General features: G+C 43.5%; 1 protein-coding gene across 2 annotated transcripts in view; it reads left to right on the forward strand.

Annotated features, from left to right (window-relative positions):
- The window catches only part of mysm1 (Myb-like, SWIRM and MPN domains 1), a 107,423-nt gene that overhangs the window by 12,154 nt on the left and 78,961 nt on the right, over nucleotides 1-16,308 (forward strand). For both annotated transcript variants that reach the window (XM_070886942.1, XM_070886943.1), the window contains exons 3-5: nucleotides 1,874-1,944; nucleotides 3,480-3,557; nucleotides 11,005-11,034. In XM_070886942.1, coding sequence (XP_070743043.1) covers nucleotides 1,874-1,944; nucleotides 3,480-3,557; nucleotides 11,005-11,034 — 179 coding nt within the window. The remainder of the gene's footprint in view (nucleotides 1-1,873; nucleotides 1,945-3,479; nucleotides 3,558-11,004; nucleotides 11,035-16,308) is intronic.

The following is a 16,308-nucleotide window of genomic DNA, read 5'->3' on the forward strand; positions in this document are numbered from 1 at the left end:
CTCTCCCTCTTGTTCAACTACTGGCTGGGCAGGCTGGATTTCTTGGGTGTCTGGAATGAGAAAAGCACAAGGGTAGGGTTGTGATGAGGGGAGGGGGGCGGTGGAAACACGAGGTGCAGGCTTACATCATGTGCAGCTTGTAAATCAGAAGAGATTGTGGGATGAGGGGAAGTGGGATGTGAGAAGGAAGATAACGTATGAGGATATCGGCATCTTGTATTCGTTCAGCCCCACCGCTGGCCAGGGGCTCAGCTAAGCCCCTGCCAAGAATGGCCAACACCGTCTCCTCCATGGGTGTGAGGTGATGCAGGCGTGCCTGTCCCCCGTGTTCTGCTGGCACTGGTTATTGCATCTTTTTCTGCAAGAGAAAGGGAAGTGTGTCAGTGAGTGTGGTGTAATGTTTTTTGGTGATGTGACTGTCATGGTTGAATAGCTGGCAGTGTGTTCAAACTGTGAGATGTGGGTGTGAGTCTTACAGCAGTGGTAAGTGTGTGAGGCTGAGGTGAAGCTAGGAATGTGAGGTGTGCTTTGTGTTTGGTAGGTGAGTGATGTGGGTGTGGTGTATTGAGCAGTGTGTGAGGCTCATGTTGCAGTAGGTAGGAGACGGCTTTTGAAGATGCACCCACTGACGACCACGGATCTGAGGTCATGAAGCTTTTTTGGGCATTGGAGCCACATCCGGGGTGATACTACTGGCAGTGACCACCTCGGCGATCTGGTCCCACATCCTTCTTGCAGTGTTTCTGGAGGGAATCCTGACCCCTGTGGGTAGAGGACCTCTCTTCGAGTATTCACCCTCTGCACAAAGATCTTGAGTGCTGCATCCAAGATCCTGGGTGCCCTTTGGCCTGTTGAGCCATTTTGGTTTGTACTGAAACAGTTGAAAAAATGTTGATCACCAGAAGACAGCTCACCTTTAAGAGGTGCAGGCTGCCTTTAAGAGGTGCAGGCTACTTTTAAGTAAAGCTAACCTCGCGTGAACATCATGAAAGTCTGCCCCCTGGTGAGCGCACAGCCAGTCAGCAGCGCGATCACCGCTGGGCTGTGTGCTGCTATAATTCTAATTACCAGGCAGCACGAATTTTACGTGATTCCTGCACCCGTTTTTGGGCCAAATCCAATTTCAACACTATGCTTTTAAAAACCCAACATTAAAAGTAACCCTATTCTTCCAATTTCTTTCTGTGTTCTGTGTTCACCCCCTTAAGTCAGTTCCACCATTCAATTAGATATAGCTGATCTGTAACTTAAATCCATTTACTACATTTGATCCATATCCCTTGATACCCTTACCTAGTGAAAATCTGTTGACCTCAGTCTTCAAAATTTCATTTGACCCAGCATCCCCCCCCCGCTTATGGGCAAGCGAATTCCAGATTTCCACTATTTGTGTGAAAAAGTGCTTCTTGATTTCATTCCTAAATGGCTTATTCTAGATTCTGCTATCAGAGGAAATAGTCTCTCTGTATCTACCTTATCGAATCCTTTTGTCATTGTAAACACCTCAACTAGATCACCCCTCAACCGTCTAAACTTGAGGGAATACAAGCCCAGTTCATGCAACCTGTCCTCATAATTGAACCCTTTAAGCCCTGGGAAAATGGTGAATAGATCCTGAAATGTGATAAACAGCAGAAAGAACTCAGATTTATATTAGCACATTTCGTGATCTCAGGACGTACCAAAGTGCTTTACAGCCAATGAAGTTGTTTTGAAGTGTAATCATTGTTGTAATGTAGGGAAACGCAGATGCCAACTTGCGCACAGCAAGCTCCCACAAACAGTACTGAAATAAATGACCAGATCATTTGGTGTTGGTTGAAGGATAAATTTTCTGAGTGTATTGTGTTTTAATCTATCTTTCTTTTTACAGTCCTGGACTTTGGATAGCACTCTCAGTGAAGAAAATAGAGCAGCAATTGAGAAAATGTTACAGGAAGAAGAGTATCCTTATCATTGGTGACATTGTACAGATTGATTACCACTAAAGTCAGATGTAGTTATGTTTGGAAGTTACTCTTTTTCCTTTAATACAACTACAACCTCTCTGCCTCTCCAATTTCAAACTTTGTATTTCTCTATTTCACCTCTGTACCTAATGATTCTAAATGATTTTAGCCGTCATCGTAAGTTCCCCTCCCCCTAATTTCCCATTCCTCTGCCTCACTTAATTCCACCCAGCATGTCAACTCTGCTTTTCCATGACCACCCTCCTGACCTCAGCATTAAATGTGAGCTTGACATCTCTGAGGTCTACGCCATTGAGCTAGTTATTTCCGAGCCCTTCCTCATCTCTCTTGCTATCCAAAACCCCTCTTCTGCCCCACCCCACTACCATCACCCTGCTCTGCTGGAAAAAATACTATCGGCTCAACCATCTCCAGCTCTCAACTCCCCCTCCTTTGGCCCTCCGTCCAGTAAGATGCTGCCATCTCTGTTGATCTGCTCAACAGCTTGCCACCGCTTTTAATGCTCTCGTGCCATCACAGTTTCCAACCCTGTCGCTTCCCTGTACAAAACCTCACTCTGAGAATCGGTGCAGATGGTGCAATAATGACCCGATCATGTGTTCGGAAATTTGGACTTGATAACCCAAAAAATTGTCTCTTTACCTCTTCAGCCAAATCATCATCTTACTCTAAATTATCTCTGTGAGCAAGGTAATCCCAAACTTCTTTCCTGCATTACAAATTATCTCCTTTAAGCTCCCAAAGTCCTCATATTATTCACTCCTACAAGTTGTTCCACAAAGTAGCCCTACTATGAAATGAAGCTGGAAGCATGTGGAATTTATTCCTTGGACAGATATCCACAGTATATTGGTTGGTTAGCAGCTGGCTTCCTGTCTGTTCATGACAATTTGTCTGTTCTAATGGACAATTTGGCAGTCTCGGTCTCATTTTCTGTTTCTCTCTTTCTTGCCAGTTTTCCCTTTCCTCCTTTTTCTGTAGTGATTGACTCCTTGCTTGTAGTATGGTTCCATGGACACGTTGTCCACCAGTACTTTACTCAAATGATTGTTCTTCGTGTGTAAGTCTGGGTAGTGAGTGTTCTCAGGCAATTCAACCATGGGGGTGGGGGGCGGGGATTGCAACCTGGCCCAATTCTATGCACCCCTCCTCCCATTTCCAACAGGAATTGCTGCATAGCAATCGGGATTGAGCATCCTGGTTAACTTTCTCCTCCCTAACCCAAGAGCATCAAGACTAATTTATCAGCTCTAGGTGGGATTACCTATCTCAGCACAGACTGGGGATTAAATCCGGTACCTTCCTGGGATCATTAACATAGATCTGTGAGGAATTAGTGAACTTTAAAAAAAAATGAACCGTATAGATGCAGACTGATAATCTAATTGTTCAGTGTTGCCACAAATGCAGTTTGTACATGTTGAAGTAGTGATCTTGAACCTCCGAAGCATATTTCTTCATAATGTAACTCATATTTTCCCCTATGTTTATTCCTTAACCATTTGATAGGTATTACCTAACAGGGAAAAAACATTCACAAAGCAGCTGGGCTGATCACCAAGAGAGAGAGAAAATACCTGTGAAAAGGTGAATTGACATGTATAGTAAATAGAGATCGATTTGTTAATATTTAATGCATGTAATGTCTTACTTTTTAAGAAAACTTTAATCAAAACTTTTCTTTTTTAAGCTGCTCAATAAAATGTACCAGAAAAAGTATTTGTATGAATACACATAGGGAGTGGAATTCAGTGCCAAATGGAATTCATTCTGGAGAAGTGTGAGGTAATACATTTGGGGAGGGCTAACAAGGCAAGGTAATACACATTAAATGGTAGGACACTGAAAAATGTAGAGGATTAAAGGAACCTTGGAGTGCATGTCCAGGTATTTTCATAGAATCATAGAAATTTACAGCACAGAAGGAGGCCAGGTAGATAAGGTGGTTAAGAAAGCATACGGAATACTTGCCTTTATTAGTCGAGGCATAGAATACAAGAGGAGGGAGGTTATGCTTGAACTGTATAAAACACTAGTTAGGCCACAGCTAGAGTACTGCGTGCAGTTCTAGTCACCACATTACAGGAAAGATGTGATTGCACTAGAGAGGGTACAGAGGAGATTTACGAGGATGTTGCCTGGACTGGAGAATTTTAGCTATAAGGAAAGATTGGATAGGCTGGGTTTGTTTTCATTGGAACATAGGAGGCTGAGGGGAGACCTTATTGAGGTGTATAAAATTATGAGGGGCCCAGAAAGAATGGGTAGGACGGACCTATTTCCCTTAGCAGAGGGGTCAAGAACCAGAGGTCATAGATTTAAAATTATTGGTAGGAGGTCTAGAGGGGATTTGAGGGGAAATTTCTTCACCCAGAGGGTGGGGAAAGTCTGTAACTCATGCCTGAAAGGTTGGTGGAGGCAGAAACCCTCACCATTTAAAAAGTGCACTTGAAGTGCCGTAACCTACAGGGCTACAGACCATTCCTTTCTAGCGTAAAAACACAAAAGGAAAAGTGGCCCAACCATGGCTAACAAAAGAAATTAAGGATAGTATTAGATCCAACGAGGAGTTATACAAAGTTGCTAGAAAAAGTAGCAAGCCTGAGAATTGGGAGCAGTTTAGAATTCAGCAAAAAAGGACCAAGAGATTGATTAAGAGGGGAAAAATAGAGTATGAGAGTAAACTTGCAAGGAACATAAAAACCGACTGCAAAAGTTTCTACAAGTATGTAAAAAGAAAAAGATTAGTGGAGACAAATGTAGGTCCTTTCCAGACAGAAAACAGGAGAATTTGTAATGGGAGACAAGGAAATGGCAGAACAATTAAATAAATACCTCGGTTCTGTCTTCACGGAAGAGGACACAAATAACGTCCCAGAAATGCTAGGGAGCCAAGGGTCTAATGAGCAAGAGAAATTAAAGGAAATGATAATTAGCAAGAAAATACTATCGGCTCAACCATCTCCTGGTCCAGGGGGGCTAGAAAGCGGTCGGGAAATCCCCAGGGTCTGAGTAGTATTTGGAATCACTGTTTCCCGCCCACAACCAGCCAGATGGAGAGGCTGGCTGGCTGTTGGGTGGATAGCCCTGCAGCACCAGGCTGCAGAGAGCAGGGAGGGATTGGGGCCGGAGGGTGAACGGGGTCCGGAGCGGGGAGGCTGGAGGGTTGTTCGGAGGGGGGAGGCTGGTGGTTGATTGGAGTCTGGAGTGGGGAGGTTCGGAGGCTGGGGGATTGGGGCCCGGAGGGGGGAGGTCGGAAGGCCGGAAAGGGGATCGGGGCCCAGAAGGGGGAGGACGCATCATGGAGGCGGAGAAGGTCAGAGGCCTTTTGGGGGTGGGGGTTGATCAGAAGCCTCGTGGGGGAGGTCGAGGGGCAAATCGGAAGGGTGTTCAATCACAGGGGCGTTGGCAAGGCAGGACCGCTGGATCCAGCAGGTAAGTGGAAAGGCACTTGCCTCCTGGATCCAGCAGTCCTTGCCTTCCTTTAGCTGGCGGGGTTCCCTGAGGCCTGGGAAAACCAGCCAGCCAGAGTTAAATTAAAATGGTGGATCACCATGAGGCAAGGGGCCTCATTATAATGTTTAAATATGAGACAAACCTCCTGGGAGTGGGTTGACTGCCCCCCCACCCTTCCCTCCGTTCCACCTCCATTAAAACCGGAAGTGGGCAGGTTGGGGTCGGGATTCAGTTTTTTAACTTTTTAATCTCCCACCCGACCCCAACCCACCCGATTTTTCAAAGGGAATTTTAACCCCCAAAATGACTCCATTGGTTTTAGTTCTGTAAAACCATTGCATTGAACTCTCTTCCGATTTTGACGTATTGCTCACGTAAATTTAATGTGTGGGCACTAACTAGAGTTGAAAAAATGTATTCCATCAACAAGCCTGGGACAAGGTACTTTATAGCTTTGAATTTGTAAGCAACACAAATATATGTATCCATCCATCTCCCGTTGCTTATTATTTATTCTGTACAACAATTGTGGTTTTATACTGTTCTTTCTTACTTTATTAACTTACTAGTAATCTATATGTTAATGTTTCATTTGATGTCATTGGAATTTCCTTTATATTCCTGTTAAAGTTTTATATTTTGGGGGCAAGGGTAAAAACTTAATTTGTGTAAGCTTTTAAAACAAAATTAAAAATGGACTTTGTGACCAAGGGTTAAGAAAAAACTGATGTGGAAAAGATCATGTCCTTTTAGTGTGACTGTAAATTATTTAATTAGTACTTGCTGTTGCTTCCTGTAACTGAACATTTTCTTCTAAGTTAAAATTGTTCCGTTACTTGTGCAAGCAGCAGAATGTTAGGCTCACTGCGCACCGGAATGTTTATTAAGAAATCAAACTTTGGATTTAGGCAACAACCTCTTATATGGGCAACATATTCCACTAAGGTCAGGATTTAACAGAAGGGGAAATTACTATAAGCTGAACTGAATGGCTAAAGTTGAATATTTACTGGCATCCTTGTAATCGTGGAGCTGTCACCAGTTAAAAATTCAGTAGCTGGTGGCGCAAACAATGGGAACTGTTTACTCAGACCAGCCACATAAATAAGCTCAAATCTTGTCTAGTGAACAAGAGGAATTAAAGGAAATGATTATTAGTAAGAAAATAGTGCTGGAGAAACGAATGGGACTGAAGGCCAATAAATCCCCAGGGCCTGATGATCTGCATCCCAGAGTCCAGAGTACTAAAAGAGGTGGCCATGAAAATAGTAGATGCATTGGTTGTCATCTTCCAAAATTCTATAGATTATGGAACAGTTCCTGCAGATTGGAGGGTGGCAAATGTAACTGCACTATTTAAAAAAGGAGCGAGAGAGAAAATGGGAAACTACAGACCGGTTAGCCGAACATCAGTAGTAGGGAAAATGCTAGACTTTATTATAAAGGATGTGATAACGGCACAATTAGATAATATTAACGGGATTAAACAAAGTCAACATGGATTTATGAAAGGAAAATCATGTTTGACAAACCGACTGGAGTTTTTTAAGGATGTAACTGATGGAATAGATAAAGGAGAACCAGTGGATGTAGTGTATTTGGATTTTCAGAAGGCCTTGATAAAGTCCCACAGAAGAGGTTAGTGTGCAAAATTAAAGCACAGAGAATTGGGGGTAATGTATTGGCATGGATTGAAAATTGGTTAACTGACAGGAAACAGAGAGTAGGAATAAACAGGTCTTTTTTGGGGTGGCGGGCAGTAACTAGTGGGGTACCACAGGGATCAGTGCTTCGGCCCCAGCTATTCACAATATATATAAATGATTTGTATGAGGAAACCAAATGTAATATTTCCAAGTTTGCTGATGACACAAAACTAGGTGGGATTGTGAGTTGTGAGGAGGATGCAAAGACGCTGCAAGGCGTCTTTGTACACCAGTCATTGAAAGCAAACCTGCAGGTGCAGCAAGCAATTAGGAAGGCAAAGGGTATGTTGGCCTTCATTGCAAGAGGATTTAAGTACAGGAGCAATGATGTCTTACTGCAGTTATACAGGGCCTTGGTGAGACTGCACCTGGATATTGTGTGCAGTTTTGGTCTCCTTACCTAAGAAAGGATATATCAAAAGGCTTTTGACAAGGCCCTACACAAGAGATTGGTGTGCAAAATCAAAGCACATGGTATTGGGGGAACTGGTTGGCAGACAGGAAGCAGAGAGTCGGGATAAACGGGTCCTTTTCAGAATGGCAGGCAGTGACTGGTGGGGTGCCGCAGAGCTCAGTGCTGGGACCCTAGCTATTTACAATATACATTAATGATTTAGATGAAGGAATTGAGTGTAATATCTCCAAGTTTGCAGATGACACTAAGCTGGGTGGCGGTGTGAGCTGTGAGGAGGACGTTAAGAGGCTGCAGGGTAACTTGGACAGGTTAGGTGAGTGGGCAGATGCAGTATAATGTGGATAAATGTGAGGTTATCCACTTTGGTGGCAAAAACACGAAGGCAGAATATTATCTGAATGGCGGCAGATTAGTAAAAGGGGAAGCGCAGCGAGACCTGGGTGTCATGGTACATCAGTCATTGAAAGTTGGCATGCAGGTACAGCAGGCGGTGAAGAAAGCAAATGGCATGTTGGCCTTCATAGCTAGGGGATTTGAGTATAGGAGCAGGGAGGTCTTACTGCAGTTGTACAGGGCCTTGGTGAGGCCTCACCTGGAATATTGTGTTCAGCTTTGGTCTCCTACTCTGAGGAAGGAAGTTCTTGCTATTGAGGGAGTGCAGCGAAGGTTCACCAGACTGATTCGCGGGATAGCTGGACTGACATATGAGGAGAGACTGGATCAACTGGGCCTTTATATACTGGAGTTTAGAAGGATGAGAGGGGATCTCATAGAAACTTATAAGGTTCTGACGGGACTGGACAGATGCGGGAAGAATGTTCTCGATGTTGGGTAAGTCCAGAACCAGGGGACACAGTCTTAGGATAAGGGGTAGGCCATTTCGGACTGAGATGAGGAGAAACTTCTTCATTCAGAGTTGTTAACCTTTGGAATTCCCTACCGCAAAGAGTTATTGATGCCAGTTCATTGGATATAATTCAAAAGGGAGTTAGATATGGCCCTTACGGCTAAAGGGATCAAGGGGTATGGAGAGAAAGCAGGAAAGGGGTACTGAGGGAAGGATCAGCCATGATCTTATTAAATGGTGGTGCAGGCTCGAAGGGCCGAATGGCCTACTCCTGCACCTATTTTCTATGTTTCTATACTTGCCATAGAGGGAGTACAGCGAAGGTTCACCAGACTGATTCCTGGGATGGCAGGATTGTCGTATGAGGAGAGATTGGGTCGACTAGGCCTGTATTCACGAGAGTTTAGAAGAATGAGAGGGGATCTCATTGAAACGTATAAAATTCTGACTGGGTAGGATAGAATGGATTCGGGGAGGATGTTTCCCCTGGCTGGGAAGTCTAGAATAAGGGGTCACAGTCTCAGGATACCAGGTAGGAAATTTAGAACCGAGATGAGGAGAATTTTTTCACTCAGAGGGTGGTGAGCCTGTGGAATTCTCTACCACAGAAGGCTGTAGAGGCCAAGTCACTGAATATATTTAAGAGGGAGATAAATAGATTTCTAGAAACAAAAGGCATCAAGGAGTTTGGAGAAAAAGCGGGAATATGGTGTTGAAATAGAGCATCAGCCATGATCATATTGAATGGCGGTGCAGACTCGAAGGGCTTACTACTGCTATTTTCTATGTTTCTATCTCTCTCTCTTCAACTGAGTGCTGCTAGTGAGAGGATGAAAATAGAGATTTCGCCAGCAGATTAGTGAGCTACTTAAATACAGGTATTTCTTTCCCACCTCCTCCGACTTTATATGGATGTGTACTGCACTTTAAAACGCTTCAAAAGTGTTTATTTTCCTATGCAAAAGTAGTGTTCTACTTTATACCCATATCAAATAAACTAAAAAAAAAACCAAAAGCACTTTACTGAAAACTATAAAATTCATACAAACAAGATTAACACTGTGGCAGTAAGGTTCAAAAGGAATGAGTCATGACATTGAAACTTCCATGAAACTGCAGCGTCAGTTTACATTTTGCAGTTTGTTCTTGCAGTGTTAAAGACTTAGGGGTCGAAATTGATCAAAGGCAAGTTCCGCCCATTTACCATCAAAAAGACCACTGAGATCCTGACGGTACGTTGGGCGGAACTTTGGTCAAAAAAGGAGGAAAAAAAGCACCCGACGGCAAAAATGAACGTTACACGCCGATTCTGGGCGATAGGGAGGATTCTGGGCGGCAATTGTAATCCTGGAGAAAGTTATGCCGAGGCTGGAGTCGGGTCTAGGGAGGGCGGAATGCACAAAAGAAAATGTTCAAAAAACAAAAAATCACAAAACCTTTACTTGCAGGTCTTCATACTTCATCATAGGCAGTCCCTTGAAATCGAGGAAGACTTGCTTCACTCTAAAAGTGAATTCTCAGGTGACTGTACAGTCCAAACCGGGAATTACAGTCTCTGTCACAGGTGGGACAGACAGTCGTCGAAGGAAAGGGTAGGTGGGACTGGTTTGCCGCACGCTCCTTCCGCTGTCTGCACTTGATTTCTGCATACTCTCGGCGACAAGACTCGAGGCTCTCGGCGCCCTCCCGGATGCTCTTCCTCCACTTAGGGCGGTCTTTGGCCAGGGACTCCCAGGTGTTGGTGGGGATGTTGCACCCCATCAAGGAGGCCTTGAGGGTGTCCATGAAACGTTTCCTCTGCCCACCTGGGGCTCGCCTGCCATGTAGGAGCTCCGAGCAGAGTGCTTGCTTTGGGAGTCTTGTGCCGGGCACGCGGACAATTTGGCCCACCCAACGGAGCTGGTCAGGTGTGGTCAGTGCTTCTTCATATTAGGCTCGTCATATCTACCAGCCAGGTAAGACCTGCTTCCATGCGGCAGTCTTTTCTCTGGCGGGCGGGAGCGGGCGAGAGGATTATTTTTGGCATTGCACGCCAGCGGATACTCCCCAGCGGTTCTTCCAAACCGCCGGCATGAGGGCCTCACTAATCTCCCATGGAGGGGAGAGCGCCGAAAAAATGAGGAAATCGCTGAGAAAACTCAGCAGCTGCCGGCGGTAGGACCATCAATTTCGGCCCCATAGTCTTACAGTTTAGGAGAAGCATTTAGCTAGGCTGCACAATAACAGATCATCAGAGTTTGTGTGCACAGAGTGGCAGATTGCACAGGTAAGACACATAAGAATGGTGCTGAGTGGAGGCCATCCAGTTTTGCAGAGCAAAGAGTAATACATTCAATACTGCTTTCACCCACCTTGTTGTTTAAGAGCTCACAGGAAGGGAGGAGGTCTGTTAAATTATCACCAGTTAAATTATGGATTTTTGATCTAAAAACATGTTAATATTTTATTAGGAAAATAACACCAATTGCAACTGAAATGTTGATTGTTACGGAAATAATAAATGCTGTACTTAATTGTGAACCTAATAACGTACTGCTTTATTTTCTTGCTGCACATGCTCTTTATTTTCTTCTCGGTACACATTAACTTTTATTCCTATTTTTATCACAGTATTCGTCAGAGGAAAACTGTGAAAAGCCGGTATGTATGGTTTGATCTACTTAATATATTTATTTAAAAGCTCCGTTCTACGCAAAGCGATCAACTAGTAATATATTAAAAAATCTTACTTCAGCTTGCATTTCTTGTCAAATGTGTTAATTTATATAACCGTTCTTTTGATGAGAATTTTTCTTCTATAATGTCCAATTCTGGGCACCACACTTTAGGAAGGATGTGAAGGCTTTGGAGAGGGTACAGAAAAGAGTTACTGGAATTGTTCCAGGGATGAGCGATTATAGTTAGTTGAGAAGCTGGGGTTGTTCTCCTTAGCGCAGAGCAGGTTAAGAGGAGATTTGATAGCAGTGTTTAAAATTGTGAAGGGTTTCGATAGATTAATAAAGAGAAGCTATTTCCAATAGCCGAAGGGTCGATAACCAGAGATTCAAATTGATTGGCAAGAGAACCAGAGGCGACATGAGGAAAAGCTTTTTTGTGCAATGAGTGTTAGGATTTGGAATGCACTGCCTGATAAGGTGATAGATACAGATTCAATAGTAGCCTTCAATAAGACATTGGATAAATATTTGAACGGAAAAGATATGGGGAAAGAGTGGGGAAGTGGGATTAAATGGATTGCTCTTTGAAAGAAGCAGTGCATAATTGTTGGGCCGAATGGCCGCCTCCTATACTATTCTATGATTCTAAATTCCTAATTCTCAAGTCATTGCTATTATAAATGTTTATCTGTGAGTATTTCACCTAAATGTTTTGTCTAGTATAATACGTATGGTAAATATTACTTGATCTCCCGTAGCATTGTACATGGGGAATCAAGAACAACTGTTGTTCTAATGAGAAGCCGGGTTCATGGTTGGAGTTAATTGAACATGGGGTCACGGACGTAATTCAGTCCTCAATTTAAAAATGTGTCTATGGACATATAAATTCACAATGGGAAATTTGACAGGAAATGCAAGCAAATGTAAGAATTTTAATATATTACTAGTCAATTGCCTATGGCATTGCACACCTGAAGTCGCAACCAAATGTAGACTTTTGGGGAAATGGGGTTAGAGACGGAATGCATAGATGTACTTCCATCTTCATTTTAAAGTCACATATGCTACTTTTATTTTCATTATAAATTCCCACGCCCACACTTATAATGGAAATTGCCTATGTAAACTTGTCATGCTGACATTATACCATCCTGCCAGTGATGGCACTTCAGTGGGAGGGGGAGTTGGGAGAGGAGAAGTGAGAGGGATGGAGCAGGAGGTTGGGGAAAGGTAGAGGAGCAGAAGAGGGAAGGGGAGAATACAGGGGTTGAACTTATAGTTCATAAGGGAAGAAGTGAAGATGGAATAATTTTAACTCTCACTGCTCCTTCAAAATTCCTCCCTGTCTTCCTCTTCTCTCCCTCTCTTCCTTTCTCCCCTTATATCTCTTCCCTTCTCCATCTTAATTCTGACTTCGCCCCTTCTCCTGCCTTCTCCTGTTCTCTCTACTATCTCCTTCCCTTTCCCTTTTCCCTTCTCCTTTTCCCTCCCCCTTTCCTCGTAGGGTATATGTATGTTTAGCATTTGATCTGGCCGCATGCATAGCACTACACATTTTTGTTAACACTGGCCCAATCTCCCAGCACATCTAGATTTGCTTGTCGTAGTTGAGCATCCTCTACAGGCCTAACTCTCACATATATCTTGGTATCGTCCACAAACTTGTGGATCATTTCCCAAACACCTACACCTAGATTATTAATTAAAATAGTAAATAACAAAGGTCCTAACATCAATCCCTGTGGGTCACTACTAGAAACCAATCTCCAAGCAGATCCATTTACAACCACTTTCTGCCTACGGGCTCTCAGCCAAGTCTCAATCCATTGCAGCAGATTACCACTAATTCCACAAAATTGTATCTTGTAGAGAAAATCTTATCAAAAGTCTACTGGAAGTCCAGGTAGACAATGTTCCTCATCCACCAGGCCGGTGACTTCTTCAAAACATTTAATTAAATTGGTAAGGTACGACCTTCTTTCCCAGAAGCCATGTTGGGTTTCTCTGCCCTTAACTGTCTAAGTGGCCATATAGTGCATCCCTAATGATTCTCTCGAGCATCTTACCTATTACTTATGTTGAGCTAATGGGCCTATAGTTACCTGGTTCTGCTTTATCCCCCTTTTTCAAGATATCAACCTCTTGTAGTGACCAAGTGCCTTGAAGTTATTAGTGGGCGGGAGCGAATAGTAGTACAGTTAAACCAATGCAAATAATGAAAGGATCTGTTTCTTTCCTGAGTTGCTGATAATCCTTCTTTCCAGTTACAAACTCTCTCATTAGCTTTTCCATGAGCACAGACATGGTGATACTCATACTTTTAGCTACAGTGAATATAATGGACAAGAAAGTAGTACAGATTGAACCTCCCTTATCCGGAAGCACCCCTCGTCTGGAACCATTCCCGGCCACCGGGTGGCGCATGCGCAGAACTCCGACATGAACAAATTGAAACATAGAAACATAGAAAATAGGTGCAGGAGCAGGCCATTCAGCCCTTCGCGCCTGCACGACCATTCAATAAGATCATGGCTGATCATTCACCTCAGTACCCCTTTCCTGCTTTTTCTCCATACCCCTTGATCCCTTTAGCCATAAGGACCATATCTAACTCCCTTTTGAATATATCTAACGAACTGGCATCAACAACTCTGCGGTTGAGAATTCCACAGGTTAACAACTCTCTGAATGAAGAAGTTTCTCCTCATCTCGGTCCTAAATGGCTTACCCCTTATCCTTAGACTGTGTTCCCTGTTTCTGGACTTCCCCAACATCGGGAACACTCTTCCTGCATCTAACCTGTCCAGTCCCGTCAAAATTTTATGTTTCTATGAGATCCCCTCTCATTCTTTTCAACTCTAGTGAATACAGGCCCAATCGATCCAGTCTCTCCTCATATGACAGTCCAGCCATCCCGGGAATCAGTCTGGTGAACCTTCGTTGTACTCCCTCAATAGCAAGAACGACCTTCCTCAGATTAGGAGACCAAAACTGAACACAATGTTCTAGGGTGAGGCCTCACCAAGGCCCTGTACAACTGCAGTAAGACCTCCCTGCTCCTATACTCAAAACCCCTAGCTATGAAGGCCAACATGCCATTTGCCTTCTTCACTGCCTGCTGTACCGACATGCCAACTTTCAATGACTGATGTACCATGACACCCAGGTCTCGTTGCACCTCCCCTTTTACTAATATGCCGCCATTCAGATAATATTCTGTCTTCAAGTTTTTGCCTCCAAAGTGGATAACCTCACATTTATCCACATTATACTGCATCTGCCATGCATTTGCCCACTCACCTAATCTGTCCTAGTCACCCTGCAGCCTCTTAGCATCCTCCTCACAGCTCACACTGCCACCCAGCTTAGTGTCATCTGCAAACTTGGTGATATTACACTCAATTCCTTCATCTAAATCATTGATGTATATTGTAAATAGCTGGGGTCCCAGCACTGAGCCCTGCAGCACCCCACTAGTCACTGCCTGCCATTCTGAAAAGGACCCGTTTATTCCGACTCTCTGCTTCCTGTCTGCCAACCAGTTCTCTATCCACGTCAATACATTACCCCCCAATATCATGTGCTTTAATTTTGCACACCAATCTCTTGTGTGGGGCCTTGTCAAAAGCTTTTTGAAAATCCAAATACACCACATCCACTGGTTCTCCCTTGTCCACTCTACTAGTTACAGCCTCAAAAAATTCTAGAAGATTTGTCAAGCATGATTTCCCTTTCATAAATTCATGCTGACTTGGACCGATCCTGTCACTGCTTTACAAATGCGCTGCTATTTCATCTTTAATAATTGATTCCAACATTTTCCCCACTACTGATGTCAGGCTAACCGGTCTATAATTCCCCATTTTCTCTCTCCTTTTTTAAAAAGTGGTGTTACATTAGTTACCCTCCAGTCCATAGGAACTGATTCAGAGTCGATAGACTGTTGGAAAATGATCATCAATGCATCCACTATTTCTCGGGTCACTTCCTTAAGTACTCTGGGATGCAGACTATCAGGCCCTGGGGATTTATCGGCCATCAATTTCCCTAACGCAATTTTCTGAATACTAAGGATTTCCTTCAGTTCCTCCTTCTCGCTAGACCCTGGGTCACCTAGTATTTCCAGAAAGTTATTTGTGTCTTTTTTCGTGAAGACAGAACCAAAGTATTTGTTCAATTGGTCTGCCATTTCTTTGTTCCCCATTATAAATTCATCTGATTCTGACTGCAAGGGACCTACGTTTGTCTTCACTAATCTTTTTCCCTTCACATATCTATAGAAGCTTTTGCAGTCAGTTTTTATGTTCCCAGCAAGCTTCCTCTCGTACTCTATTTTCCCCCTCGCTGCCGACTCTCACAATCGTTGGCCTGACCCCGCAATCCACCGCCCGCCCGCCGCAGTGATCTCTCTGCCGCACTCCCAGTCTCAAGCCAACTAGCCCCGATATCCCTTGCTCAGTACCTGTACCATCCAATTTAACGTGATCACCCCTCGCCAGGAAAAATCCCTTATCCGGAACAGGCCAGGTTCCGAGGGTTCCAGAAAAGGGAAGTTCAACCTTTATTCAATAAGGGAAAGAACACTTGGGTTCATCAATCTCTTCACTTTTTAGTTCTGCTTAAAATGGTAGCATTGTCTTGTAGTAAAAATTAAACACTCCTTGCACATCACTTGACTGTAAACATGGAAAAGCAATCCATGGTGCACTGATGCCACTCTCGCTGATTGCTTCCAAGCCACTGAATTAACTTTCTTTAAAAACAATGAAGTGTTGCAGTAATTCATAACAGAACAGATAAACATCTGCTGCTATGCATAGTTACCATTAGTGTTCAATTTGGCAAACTTTCAGCAGGGCTTTCAGAATGGCCTATTCCCCATTGCTTCAGAATGTTAGCTAATTTAGGCTATCTGATATAACATACTCAATATTGGACACTTAACAGTTCCATGCTCACTGACCGTAATCTGACCCAATCCCCATATTTTAACCATCACTGGAACTGTATGTTATCTGATTTGTGTCAAACATAAATGCAACAAGATCAGACCTGATTTTTCTCACGTACAACAGCAACAAAAAAGTTTTAAAAATAAGCCTCCGGTGATGTGGAGTACTGCTGATTTACCACTAAACAAAACGTGAAAATAATATGATTCCCATATGTCGCATTTTCAGAGAATTGGCTTCAATTCCAAACACTAGCTTCTTTTACATCTATGATTGCAATCTGAAAATAAAATTAGGGAAGT

The sequence above is a fragment of the Pristiophorus japonicus genome, chromosome 8, assembly GCF_044704955.1.
Source record: "Pristiophorus japonicus isolate sPriJap1 chromosome 8, sPriJap1.hap1, whole genome shotgun sequence".
NCBI lineage: Eukaryota > Metazoa > Chordata > Chondrichthyes > Pristiophoridae > Pristiophorus > Pristiophorus japonicus.